General features: G+C 44.0%; 1 protein-coding gene across 1 annotated transcript; it reads left to right on the forward strand.

Moving 5' to 3' along the window:
- Positions 1–3,234: 3,234 nt before the first annotated feature.
- Positions 3,235–14,196, forward strand: LOC132468387 (G-protein coupled receptor 20-like). Its single transcript, XM_060066127.1, has 7 exons — positions 3,235–3,869; positions 6,638–6,853; positions 7,537–7,803; positions 8,006–8,250; positions 11,128–11,212; positions 12,014–12,139; positions 13,232–14,196. Exons 2-7 carry the CDS (start codon positions 6,668–6,670, stop codon positions 13,433–13,435), a joined length of 1,113 nt encoding a protein of 370 aa, XP_059922110.1. The 5' UTR covers positions 3,235–3,869; positions 6,638–6,667; the 3' UTR covers positions 13,436–14,196.
- The last annotated feature ends 772 nt before the right edge of the window (positions 14,197–14,968 follow it).

Genomic DNA, 14,968 nt, shown 5'->3' on the forward strand with positions numbered 1-14,968 from the left:
CCCCTTATGATCCGAATGCCAACTTTTTAACTGATCCTGTTGAGCTTCCTCCTACTTGCTGTTAATGTGGCTCCCTTGGCAGGGAGCAGAGGCAACGGTAGACACAAATACGGGGGGAAAACTCCCTGCTCCAGATGTTTAATTACTGTAAAGTAAGTTGACAACACTTCAGCAGTGCTTGTCTTGCCTTCGTACACTAATCCTATTTCACCACACAAACACACATGCACACCTACACACACACACACCCACACACCTGCACACACACAAAGACACACCTCACCGGCTGCTTATGGATGCTAGAAGCAAAAAGCTGCAAATCAGATGCAACTCTGAGCGTCTGACAGTTCTGCGCCCGCCTGTGGTGCGATGACCCAGGCATTTATTCCTATTTTAAGAGTGCCTTCATATTTTGTTTGATCTCCTAATCCAGAAGAGATCGTTTTTTTTTGAGGATTTCAAGACAGAATCCAATTCTTGAGACATGGAGCGATGCAGCTCATTCCAGTCACACAGCCAATCACCACTTTACATGCTGAAGCACCATCTGCTGCGCAGTCGTGTGTTTCTCAAACACAGTCCTAGTCAAACTGTAGTCTAGCAGGGAGCCTGAGACCGCAGTGGTCATCATGGATTTCCACATTCATGTGTGTGCATAAATGATCTTCCATATTGATGATATGAAGACCTGTTCTGTATTTTGTCAGGTTCACACAGGATTAAACAGTTGGAGACAAAATTACAGAGTTTAGAGTGTGTTTGCATTATTTAAACAGTTGTTATTCATTTTAGCGTACAATACTATAGCCAAATGTCCCTCATGTACATGAATAAAATCACAATGTATTCTCATAATTTAAATCTGAAGGTGTTTAATAAGATGCGGCTGCTGCTTGGATATAAAAGTAAATAGGTTAGGTGAGCTGAGGAGAACAAATCCATGTGTATGGAAAGAAGTATCACTAGGAAACTTGCTGATCATTTAAAAACCGTAATTATAAAAAAAAAAAATGCATCCTATTACAGCAAGAATTGGAAACACTTTGTACTCCCGAGAGATATCTTGCTGTTATTGTTGTTTTTACCTTTCCCATTTCCAATCTTCTAACGGGGACGCATTTAATACTTTGGAAGCGTGATAGACCCCCTCACTACCTTCACTCTGATCACTCTCATTGGTGTTTGCTAAAGAGAGCAAGTGTAATCCTCTCTTTAAGACCCATTTCACTGTCGCTCCTGACAATGTGATCTTCCCAAAGGCCGGAGGACTGGACTAAAGTGCAATAAACAGTCAACTCTCATCCGTCACTGCTGTTGAAACTGGTTTTTCTGGTTTGAACACACGCACACATAGACACTCTACAGCAGCTTTACGTCATCCTCTGCCAAATCTCAGGGCTTCTTCTCTACTCATACAAATACTCCCCCTGAATCTGTCATCCTGCCATGTCCTGCGTACGTATCTCCCTCTTTATTGTACTTCTCCTTCCTCGTCCATCCATCTCGTTCTGCACATTCTCACTAACATGCTGATCCATGGTTCCGTTATTCCGGATCTTTCCAACAGGAACGCTGACAGTTTGTGAGAGTGATTGTGGTCCACCAGACAGGAGGCCATGAGCGGAAGCAGTCCCATGGCATAAGATAGATGGACTTTACCCCTATAATGGACAGGCAGCAAAAAGACAGACTGGCCAAGTATCGTGGAGCACTGTACTAGGGGAGCTCTGACCGTAAGGTCTGACAGTTACTAGGATGGTTTTCAACATATTCCTTTTGGAATATACAGCTATGTATTATATGGGATTTGAAAACAGATCCATTTTCCAATCCATATTTTGGTACACTCAAACATAACGGAAACCACTATCTTTACTCAAATGTAAGGGTTGGGGTTAGTTTCCAATGAATATGTAGTAGTGGTCGTATCCCCCACATCTTAATCCTGGTACACCTTGTCAGGGGTCACAGAGGTTGGGTTGGGGGACAGCCGTTCGTGATGCAGGGATGCCTGCCAAATGAGATGTGGATCCCCTGCAAGCCTCGGCGTGTGTATGTGTGTGTGTGTTCGAGCTAGTCTGTGTGTCCTTTGTGATGGAAAATCTACATGTTACGTTCAGGTTCTTCTAAAATGTAAATCTTAGTGTTTCGTGGTGTGTAATCTGGTTTCACATTCCATTCTTGGAATCTTGCTATTCTGCAGGGTCTTCTAAAATGTAATTCTTAGTGTTTCATGTGATGTAATCTGGTTTCACATTCCGTTTCCGTGTTGTATGTAGTTTGGTTTGGGCCTGTTTTACTTGACCCCCTGGGGAGTGTAGAGAAGCAAAGGGTGATAAGGAACAGCCTCAACCACCTTCTTAACCTCTGAAGAAACTTCAATCAATAGATTAACATCTGGTTAACAAAGGCTTTTGGTTCATTGGAGGCCAACTGCCCTCAAGGATCCGATCTAAGTGTATAAAAGCTCCTGACTTTAGCTTCTCAGCGGACTTCTCCCCAGCGTACCTTGAGTATGAAGTAACACGCAAAGAGAAGCTCCCATCTGAGGCCTCAGATTATTGTAATGTATGCCTGTTATGTTGTTTGTTGATGCATGTTGTGATGTATCTTTGTTCGTACTTTTATTACAAATATATATGACCACTAATTGTCAACAGTATTGTGTGCTTTTTGCATCTAAATATCTCATCTGCCTTAGACGCAAACTCTGATAGAGAAATTGCCACGACACCTTGTCAGGTGGAGGAAACAGGTATACATGGAGGGAACGCTCACAAACAATGACCTAAATTCCATTCACTATTTATTAGTGATTAGTTTGAAAAGCCACTACCGTTAACGCTATTTAGCAACAAATGTATTCTGTAATTCTGAGGTTCCCCTGATTCATTAGCCAAATGTGTATTGTTCTATGATCATCAGTACTCTCCCATGCCTATTAGTAAAACAAATTGTCTTTGTTTTGTTTTGTTTTGGCTCATTGCTTATCCCAATCAATTTTATCTTTTGGATTTCCAGAAATGAATCTAATCAATCATTAATATAAATGTAATTTGATGAACTCTTTATGAATTGAGTTTGGCAGCAGTGGCTCCGGCTGATCCCCAAATGGACGTACAAAAAGACAGCCATTGTTTTATCACATTAATAATTTTATGTGTTCCTATATATCTGTTCTAAGAATGTTAATATTTAGTTTGTGTAAAAACGAACTTAAACAAACAAGTGTGTGTGTGTGTGTGTGTGTGTGTGTGTGTGTGTGTGTGTGTGTGTGTGTGTGTGTGTGTGTGTGTGTGTGTGTGTGTGAGAGAGAGAATACATGCATGTGCGTGTACATGAATATGTGTATGGCAGTAGAATATAAACAGACAGTAAGACTTCCTGTCAGAAGAGGAGACCGAGGGGGATGAGGGGAGATTTGAGAGAGAGAGATAGAAATAGAAAGAGAAGAGGAGAAGACAAAAAGACGACTGCTAACAGAAGTTTACACAGAGGAAAATCTGATTTAACGCAATAAGTCACTAAGAGAAGTCTGACCAAGTCTGTAGCCTGGACATCAATATGGCTGACGGAGATGGATGGGACAACAGGAAAACATCATAACTAATTTATTCTGGAGAAAGTTTTTTTTAGAGCCAGCCAGAGTTTTGTGAAGAACCTCAATGGAATGAGACCGTTTGGACTTCCAAAAGTTAAACCTAAATGTTATGGCAATGGTTGAAGAACAATAGATCGTGCCTACATAGGATTGGCCGTCCGAGCCATCGGGAGGAAGTATGGCTGCGGCTGAGTCCGTCAGATAGCGGTTCATGATAACGTCCCGGTGGACACCATTCTTTTGGTTTAATTGGCCTACTTTTCTCTGAGTAAGTAGGACATTAACTTACTCATTCTCACTGCCTAAACTAGTAGAAAGTATGACAAATGTAATATATGTATAGAACATGTGTATATATATTCTGCTATAAAGTTATAATATCTATATATATAGTTGTTATATATATATATAAATATATATATATATATATATATATATATATATATATATATATATATATATATATATATATATATATATATATATTCCCAATTATATACATAATATTACCCGAGAGAAGGGAAAGGGTTTTAAAATACTTGCTTTCAAAGGGCGGTATTTTCTCCCCTCTCTGCTGTTCCTACCCAGACTCCGAGCCCCTGGGAGTAGCACGGCGCAGCAGCAGTTTATTTGGACAGTGTTATTTGTGCTCTTCCTCAAACCCTAATTTCAGAATCGCTTCACAGCAACTGTATGTCTTTGCTGTCTGATGGTTAAGGAAAAAGATCAGAGATACAGTCTAGTGGGGGGTAATGGCAATGTGAAGTGGTTTGTGTTATTTTTGTTAAATATAATGTTTCTATAGCCAAAGCTAGAATGTACTTCCTATCTCAGCCTGTGTTTCTGAGCCATGTAGACTTAATACAAACAGTGAGTCACTTCTTTGATCTTCTCCACACCATGCCCAAGGACATGACAGGCTTGATCATGTGTAGTGTGAGCTTAAGGAACCCTTCTCCCCACAGTTGTTTAATACATTTCCTACAATCATTTACATCTATAGGTTTGTTTTGTGTTAAGCATTCATGTTGCATATTAAGGTTGCTGTTAGCTAAAATCACCATGGTTAAGTGATCTAAACTTTTGCTTTGATTCAGATTGTTTACGGTATAGCAATTGTGTGGATGTCTGTTGTCACTTCTTGGTATCAGAATAACACTAATATGTGGTGTCTCTCAACATCAGTGTGTCAACCCTTTTAATTGAAAGGCACTAAAGTGTCCGTAACTCACTGAGACTTGCAGTCAACCGTTTCTAAGAAAAGCCCTGAAATATGCCCCTCACCCCCCTGACCTATACAAGGGCAGACAAAACCCATACTTTCATTTTTTTGAATGGGTGTGTTTGCAGCCCTTCCAGCTGCGTGGACAGAGGCTAGAATACTAAATGTAGATGAATCACATTAGCTATGTCCCACCCTCCGCTGAGCATGTTATTCGCATTAGTCTTAATAGACTATGTACTAACAGCTGGGATGCTATTTTGCTCTGAGAGATTATTTCCTACACATAGAACCATGCAGGATGTTTTTTTCGTTAAGGCTGGGACCCAGATGAGGGAATCCTAGTGCAGATGATTGTCTTTATTCTGAATAACAGGGTGGTAAATTCATCAATTAGGAGTTCAATAGATAATGAACTCCAGTCAGTGTTCATCTCAACAGCAGTTCAGCTTGATTTTTAAATCATGCTATACACAGATTGCTATGGGTAATCATAGAGTACATGTTGGATCAATTTATCTGTTTCACTGTTTTCAGCACACTAGGGTCCAAAAACATAGCAAGGAACATTGGAAATCTAAGTCTCTATTTTTGTATCCCCCTTTTCCCTCCCCCTTCCCTCTCACTATCTTCCCCTTCTCTATCTCTCTCTTCTCTCCCACTGCTCTCTCCCCCTTAAATCTATCTCCATCTTCTTCTATGTCCATCTTAATTCACGCCACTGATATATTTACAGTCACTGATGCCCTCTGCTGTCTAACATTCATACAGTCGGCTCAAAGTTGAGCATTGATGGTTCTAGTTTACATGTTCCCCGGGATAATCACAACCACATGACGTTTGAAGAACAAAAGCAAGGGCATGCCAGCCAGCAAAGCGCCACAATGTAGACAGAGCTATATTCACAAATACAAAGCACTTGCTTTGTAGTCATGAACATTCCTGGATTACTTTCCATGCTGAAATAGTTAAGGAAGAATCCAATTTGAGTTACACTTTTAAACCAAAACATACATTGTTGTCTAAATACAACTGTAAAAGTGAACATATTTGTTTTGTCAATGAGTAGATAAATATATAAAGAGAAAAGATTGACCACTTGGCTTTGTCAACCTGAAGCCTGCCAAGATCAACAAACAATCTGAGGACCGGCTCTCAGGAAGTGCAGATGGCTGTGTGTGTGTGTGTGTGTGTGTGTGTGTGTGTGTGTGTGTGTGTGTGTGTGTGTGTGTGTGTGTGTGTGTGTGTGTGTGTGTGTGTGCGCGTGCGTGCGTGCGTGCGTGCGTGCGTGCGTGCGTGCGTGCGTGCGTGCGTGAAAGAGAAATAGACATTAGTATTAGGCAGAGAGTATGCCCTTTCTCATGAACCAAAACCATGCCTTAATATTACTTCTAAATGTTGGAAGTCATTATTTAGTTTAGACTTTGCTGTCATTCTGTGGCTTATATTTAGAATGCAGTTCTAAGTTTATTTAGGAATCATTACACATAAATTAAGAAGAAGATGCAGAATTGTCTTCATATGCCAAGTGAGTGCATTACAAAGTTTGTAAGCCCATAGATAAGTGCCTCAAATTATTTTTAGCATTTGCTGTCAATGCTTGGACTTAAGTGGGCTTACTGGATTAACCGACGCCTACATAATGAACACCTCACATTTTAAACTGCCAGATATGCTTTGACAAAGTTAAAAAAAATACTATGATGACATCATGTTAATTATAATTACATATTACTTCCGTTCAAACAAAGAAGCTCATTGTGGTTTTCAAGAGGCCTTTCTAAAGTTACTAATGTTTGATTTTTGTTTTGCAGAAACATACACATTTAATATCAATCATCATCATGAAGTCCAACTCCTCCGATGGATGGGCTTTCAACAATGATACATTAGCTGTGATCAATGGTTCAGGCAATGGGAGCGTGGTGGAGCCCTATCTTCAGAGACTGGCCCACCTGGACGAGGGACTCTACCACGACTTCTACAGCCTCTGGATCACTCTCATGGTCATCAACTCCCTCATATTCCTTGTAGGTACATCCTTTTTCTTTCTGTATTTCTATTGAACAGCCAACATTACCCTCACATACACGTGTTGTGGTGTGCCTGGAGTCGTAAAAAGCAGATATTCTCCATCTATAGCCCCCGAGTGATAACACAATTTAACAACTGCCATCTTGGCATCTTGTTTAAACTATCCCGACTGTCAAATGTTTTTTTATTACTTTGCAGAATATCCTCCATTCATCTAAATGTATTTATTTAGATTATGAGTTTTTCTTCCCCTCTAAGATCCATTCTTCTTTTTTGTAGGTAAGATGTAAGTGTTGTAAGGAGAGAAAATGGAAAGGATTTAGAAATTTACCAACACAGAAAACCTCCCCTCCCGCCCTGCTCCTTCCCTATGTTTCTCTGTCATTGACAAGTGTTTCATTCACGCACCTGAGATTGACAGAAAATATTTGTTTCCTGAACCGACCAGCGAAGAGATGCCATGATTGGGCAGAGTCGGGAACAGTCTGTAATCTAAATTTGTGGCAGGTCAACACAAAATATATATTGTGGCACGTCAACACAAAATATATAGCAATTCACTGATTCATGGATGGCTATGGCCTATTCTGAAAATGTACACTCAAATACCTACAGCGCTTTAAAGTCATTCCTATCCTTATTCTTTCTAATGTTTTTCCCTGGTCACTTCCGTGTGCAGGTAGGCATGGTGCTAAACACAATGGCGCTCTACGTCTTTTGTTTGCGCACAAAGCCCAAGACCACCTCTGTGATCTACACCATCAACCTGGCAGTCACGGACCTGCTGGTGAACCTCTCCCTGCCCACCCGCATCCTGCTGTACTACAGCGGGGGGACCTGCCTCCTCTGCTCCTACCTGCACATCTTCTCCTACTTTGTCAACATGTACTGCAGCATCCTGTTCTTGACCTGCATATGTGTCGACCGGTATATCTCCATTGTGCAGGTCAGTTATTTGGACTACTACTGGGTTCTACTTCTTCTTCTTCGTTACAGTTGGTCAATTATCCCAAGATCTTATGAATCCAGGAGGCAATATGCAGCTGTCTTCTGACACGTATAAAAGTGACCTACTGGTTGAGGATTCTGAAAGCAGTCCATTCTGTGAAACACACAAAAAAGATGGTTGTTTTTGGTTGATCCTGTAGGTCGAGGCGTCCCGCCGGTGGCGTAACGCTAACGTGGCCAAGTGTGTGTGTGTTTCCGTGTGGCTGTTTGCCATCGTGGTCACCTACTCCTTCCTCTCCACCGCCTTCCAGCACCCGGGCTGCTGCGTCTCCAAGCTTCTCTTCCTCACCATCACAGAGTTCTTTCTGCCCCTCGTCATCATTGTGGTCTTCACCTTACGCATCATGTGGGCCTTGGTGGACCATCGACTCATGCAGCAGAGCAGGTGAGATTCAGAGGACTCTTTGCTCATCTTCAGGCTCATAACAGTTCTATTTGTGATAGAACCAACATGGGGTGAAAACTCTGAATGTGGTTAGCATTTATTACTCATGTTTGCATAATTTCAATTTCTTTAAAGGGACACTAATATTTTAAGTCATTTATTACCTCAAATCAACGTATTCATTCATAAATAAGTCCTCATTGGTGTAAAATTATCTCTGCCAAAAATCAAATTTATCCTCCTGAGCGAAGAATAATTAATATGTAGTTACATAGGACGGGTAAGTGTCCCTAACATGGAGGCTTCCATTGTTAGGGTGTTGGGTGCAGGCAGGCAGGTAGGACCCAGATGAAGATGGGTAGGGAAAACGGCACTTTATTTCCGCCAAAAGGCTAAAGGCAAGGTGCAAGGAGCAAGGGAACACAGGTAACCACAGAGAACACGCAGGACCAACAAACCACAATGACAGCACCAGGAACAAAGGAAAGACAAGGGTTTAAGTAACAAACACAAGACACGCAACAAGGAACAGCTGAGACACATTAGGGGAGGGAGCAGTAATCAACACAGGAGGGAAACACAGGGAAACACACCAAAACACGACAAAGACCATGACAGTACCCCCCCCTTAAGGGTCGACTCCCAGGGGACCCACGACAATCAAAAAAAATAAAAATAAATGGACTGGGGCAGAGCGGAGGGGTGTCAGGCGGGCGGCCAGAAAATTGCCCCCGGGCATGGCAGGGAGCCTCAGGCGGACGGCCTGGGGGGCAAGCAGAGGCAGAGTGAAGGCGCAACCCTTCAGGAGGCCGGCGGCAAGGACGATGAGGGCTCAGTCCCTCAGGAGGCCTGCAGCGGCAAAGAAACCCCTCTGAAGGCCGCCAGCGGCGAAGGCGGAACCCTTCAGGAGGCCCGCGAAGGCGAGGTAGAGGGCGGGTCCCCAGAGGAGGAAGGCGAGGTAGAGGGCGGGTCCCCTCTGGAGGAAGGCCAGGTAGAGGGCGGGTCCCCTCTGGAGGAAGGCCAGTTAGAGGGCGGGTCCCCTCTGGAGGAAGGCCAGGTAGAGGGCGGACCCCCTCTGGAAGGCGGGACCCCTCAGGAAGGCAAGGTAGAGGGCTGGTCCCCTCTGGAGGAAGGCGAGGTAGAGGGCGGACCACCTCTGGAGGGCGGGACCCCTCAGGAAGGCAAGGTGGAGGGTGTGTCCCCTCTGGAGAAGAGGGCGTGCCCCTTCCAAAAGGTTTGGATGGCGGGACCCCTCTGGAAGGCCTTGAAGAGGGACCCCCCTCGGGAAGGAGTGGAGGGAGGACCCCCACAGGCAGGAGTGGAGGGCGTGCCTCCCCTGGACGGTCTGGAGGGCGGGCCCCCTCCGGCAGGAGCAGAGGCCGGTCCTTCTCTGGAAGGAGGAGGGGGCGGGCCCCCTCTGGAAGGAGCAGAGGGCGGACCCCCTCTGGAAGGAGCAGGGGGCGTGCCTCCCCTGGACGGTCTGGAGGGCGGGCCCCCTCCGGCAGGAGCAGAGGGCGGACCTCCTCAGGCAGGAGCGCAGGGCGGACCTCCTCAGACAGGCGAAGAGGCCGGTCCCCCTCTGGAAGGCGAGGAGTGGGCTCAGGAACCGGACAGGGCTCGGGGACCGGAGTCAGTGCGGGAGCTGGAGTGCCAGGAGGAACCGGGTGGTACCCCAAACTCACCACCCCCACTCTGATTGTCCGTAAGGGAGGAGGCTGGTAGCTGGGGACCGGGGGCAGAGGCTGGTAGCTGGGGACCGGGGGCAGAGGCTGGTAGCTGGGGACCGGGGGCAGAGGCTGAGAGTAGGAGCGTGGAGGCTTAGGCCGGTCACCAATGTCCGGTGGCAGTGGCATGTAGCTCTCCGGCCAAAAGGTTGTGGGGTTGAGCAGCTCGACTGCCCACTGGGTAAGGCGTCCTCCAACTCGGGCCTTGACGCAACAGCCCTGCACGTACGCCCCAACACAGCATTCTGCTCCTTCCTGCTGGGAATGTTCTCCCAGCCATCCATAGCTATGATTATCGACACTAACAAATCCTCCAACTCACAGAAAAATAGAGCGTCCGCTGGGTCCAATCTAGGTGCTGTTATTCTGTTAGGGTGTTGGGTGCAGGCAGGCAGGCAGGTAGGACCCAGATGCAGACGGGTAGAGAAAACTGCACTTTATTTCCGCCAAAAGGCTAAGGCTAAGGCAAGGAGCAAGGGAACACAGGTAACCACAGAGAACACGCAGGACCAACAAACCACAATGACAGCACCAGGAACAAAGGAAAGACAAGGGCTTAAATAACAAACACAAGGCACGCAACGAGGAACAGCTGAGACACATTAGGGGAGGGAGCAGTAATCAACACATGAGGAAAACACAGGGAAACACACCAAAACACGACACAGACCATGACATCCATGTTTTTCCGGTCTATGAACTGCCGAGAGGAACAAAAAGCACTACGTGGTACGGGAAATGCAAGCGCGTTTTCACTCTGAGCCAGCGTGAATAATTCACTATCTTGCTCGAGGAGTAATTACTCATGCATCATTAGCTTACACTAATGATTCAATGCTGTTTGAATTTTTTTTGAAAAACGAACCTCATCATTACTCGAATGACTCGAAGAGGTAGTATTGGATGTCATGACACAGCTTCTTGGCTCATACTGCCCACCGTAGTTTTTGAACAAGCGAGCACTATTAGTTTGAATGCAATATACAATTGTACCACTAGATGGGAGTAATTTTTACACAGTGTCCCTTTAAGGATGTATTTCCTTTAACAGTTTTTACGTAAGCAGTGCAAAATGGTTAACTATCATATGGTTAGCAGAAATACACAGTGTTTGTTGACCTTTCAAATCTAACGTTGAACTTGTTTTTCCCAGGGAGAGGAGAAGGCGAGCTGTCCAGCTGCTGACGACAGTGCTCATCATCTTCACTGTGTGTTTCACGCCCTTCCACATCCGGCAGGTGAGAGAGTAATAGGTGCTAAACATAGTGGTTAAGAATATCTGTCACAGCGTCCCAGGTGTTCTCACCTTGGTACTGTGTAGATCATTGGTTCTCAAAGTGCGGCCCGCGGGCCAATGGCGGCCCGCGGAATCATTCCTGGCGGCCCGCAATGACATACACAATAATTTTTTTTTTTTTTTATCAATATTAATTTAAACAAATATAAATAAATATAAAGAGAAAATTCGACTCTCTCTAGCTTTCAATTAAATCCTTTTAAATTTTTTAGTTTTAATCCGGCTGTACATTACTTTGAAAGGGTGAACCTCGGTTTCATGATTTAGACCTCACTTGACCTCACTCCCAGAGGTCCACGGTGCGGGTGCAATGTTATTTTTCACCACTGGGATGCTGACGGCGTTTCCCGCCAAAATATTTTTTCCTTTGGCGGCCCTCAGTCAAATTTTGGGTTCCTAAATTGGCCCTCAGTTGTCAAAACTTTGAGAACCCCTGGTGTAGATCAATCTGTGGTGCATGGCGTGATAACCGTCATGCTGAGAAATGTATGCACTAACAGAATTTTAAGATGCCTTGGATTAAAAGCTTCCCCCTACACTGTGAGTAGAAGTAGGAATGGTTAATCTAAAACTGAAATACCGACAGTAGTAAGTCCGATGGGTGCAAGGAGATACATTACTTATAACTATAGGTGCTAGCCAGTTTTGTAGCATTTGTACTGTAGATGCCCTCTATACAGAATGGTGTTGATCAGATCATCAGGAATCATATTTACAATCCGCGTTTGGTTCTGTGCTGCAGGTGCTGCTGTACTTCTATCCAGAGATGCCCCACCATGTGATCGTGTACCATCTGACTGTGACTCTGAGCAGTCTGAATAGCTGTATGGATCCTGTGGTCTACTGCTTTGTCACTAACAATTTCCAGGTAACACAACACAAGTGATCTTTAATAATAATAATAATAATAAATGAAATTTATATAGCGCTTAATATGGTACTCTAAAACGCTTTACATATTGCCCTATCAAAACTATGTAAAACAGACTAGGAATAAAAGAAAAACAGAGGTTAAACATGAAGAATAAGGTGGGAGTTGGGGAAGCTACCACCTCGGGTGGGGAAGGCTAGTGTGAAAAGGTATGTTTTGAGGGCAGATTTGAAAGAAGAGAGGGTTGGAGAGACTTTGATGTGGGAGGGGAGTGAATTCCAAAGGGTGGGGGCAGCAACTAAGAAGGCCCGATCACCCCAAGTCCATCGCTCAGTCCGTGGAACTTGTAGCAGGTTGGCAGAATTGGACCTGAGGAATCGGGAGGGGGCGTGGTGATGGAGGAGGTCGGCAAGGTAGGGGGGGGCTAGGCTGTTGAGGGCCTTGTAGGTGATGAGTACGATTTGATGATTCTGTGTTTAATTGGAAGCCAATGGAGTTCACGGAGGACAGGTGTGATGTGTTCTCTGGAGCGGGTACCAGTGAGGAGGCGTGCAGCTGAGTTCTGGACATATTGAAGTTTTTTGAGGACTTTGTTGGTGGTGCCGTAGAGAAGACCATTGCAGTAGTCATTTACTTTATCGCATTCATCCACCTTTCTTCCTTTATTTCATCATCTCATTTGTCATAATAGCTGTTATCTGTTTAGTTATACACTAAACAGTGTATAACTAAGCAATTTAAAGCCTATTCATCAATTCATTCATTCATAAATTCTTTAGTCACCTAACTGATCAAGGTGCGTCAATTTGAATTGGCCCTTAATTCACATTTACGGTCTTAACAGGGCCAACATACAACACCCCCCTTCACACTCAGCCCTCTAAAGGGCAAGGGAATACCCAAATCCAAGAGGGAAAACCTTGATAAGGAACACAGAGAAGGGACCCAGCTAATGCAGGGAGTTAGGAGTGCAATGGGTGCAAGGCGGATACAGAGAGTATTTTTACAAAATATCTGCCTAGCAATGAGTTTAAGATGAATAATCCTGACTCATTTATTTATTTATGTTCTTCCTCATTGTTTCCCCAGTCCACCATGAGGAGTCTGTGTCGCCGCGCGGAGGCGGAGCCGAGCAGCAATGACATCATCAGCATGCACCACAGCTCCAAGGTCTCGGGTGTTATGGTCAACGCCGCCACTAACAACACCATCGTGATGACCTCCATCATTGCCACCACCCCCCATTCCTCTCAGAGAATCTATAATGTGAGGATCAACCATAGCACAGTGTGATAGCCCTGTCATGTGACTCCGAGAGAGGAGAAGTGGGACTTATTGCATCACTAGGTTTTGTTTCTCTTCAAAAATGAAATGTAGAGACAAGTGTGACCGGGGTGACGCCAGGCTTGCATCTTCAACACAGGATCATGAGAAACAGTTGATAATATTACAACGACTAGCACATCTAGAACAGCACACATTTACACAAAGAAGCTTTAAAACGGCACTGTGTAGAACTGTAAGTGATCCAATGAGGGGATGTTTTTATCAGGATCAATGATCTGGCAAGTTCCAGTGCAAAGACACCATCCTCCTCACGGACAATGTAAGAGGAGAAAATATTGTCAATAGACGACTGATTTTCTGTCCTTGAACGTGTGACTTTTCGGTTTGACCTTTGATAATGAGATGTTCGCTCACTTCAGCGACTGCCCTTGAAGGCAGAGGAAAAGCTATGTCCATGTGGATCTTCGTACGGCAAAACATGTACTAGAAGATACTTATTTTTTTTAATACAAGCACTGTGTCCGATTGTGTCATCGATATGAATTTAGGCCGTCTCCCCAAACCATCTATGGAGAATTTGTTTTCATCCGGAGATACTTATCATGCAAATGTTCATAACTGTAGTTATGAACCAAAATATAAATCCTGCTTGTCAATATGTAATCTGTATAAAAAAAAATCGCATTGTGAATTAAAATCACTTTAATGATTGTCAAGGCAAAGAAATCAATTCATGTGCACATTTGTAAAATAAACATTGACTTCAGTGTTTGTCAAAAACATTTTTTTTTTTGATGAGACATTATTTAACCCTCACATTTCAAATTCACTCAGCCCCATGGCGAGCCTGGCCCCCTAATTTTAGAAGTATTAGGGGAAATGTAGTTGGCCATCCAACAATGTAGGCTACCTCCGCTTCACATTTAAACTGTTACGTAAACCTTGATTAATAAAGTTACCTAGCCCATCTTGCTACTTTTTACTGAAGTGTAGGCCTAATGTAGTGACGGATGACTAACCATCTATTGGCCTAGCTAAAAACATTGAAAATTAAATGTTGACCATCAAGAACTTTTTGTGCCAAGTAAATTTCCCATTCATTTTCTCCATTGGCTTTTCATAAAATCGTTATATTAAGAGTTTTAAGCCTGGAAACTAGCCATTCATTCGTCAATGTAATCGTATCCATGAAAAGTTTGTTTCGGAGCAAAATAAAAATGACTGTGTACATCTTTTTTTGAACGACTGAAGGAACTACCCATCCCGTATAGTGATGGGTCGACTCGTTCGCGCCCGAATCAGTTCGAATGAACGAATCTTTTAACACGAACGAACCGAACAGATTCTTCTCTCTCGTTCGTCTCGTTCGTTCTCAGACTCGACTCCTCCCAGACCCATTAGTCGCTGACTCGCTGTTCGTTCACTGACTGTGAGTGTTGAAGAGGGAAGAGGCTTAGTGAGCGAGCGTACGATAATAATGTAATGACCTCGCCGGTGACATAACGATGTCGAGTCATTAGTAATTGAAGGAACTTTTAA

This window comes from Gadus macrocephalus, chromosome 11 (assembly GCF_031168955.1).
Source record: "Gadus macrocephalus chromosome 11, ASM3116895v1".
In the NCBI taxonomy this organism is placed as follows: Eukaryota; Metazoa; Chordata; class Actinopteri; order Gadiformes; family Gadidae; genus Gadus; species Gadus macrocephalus.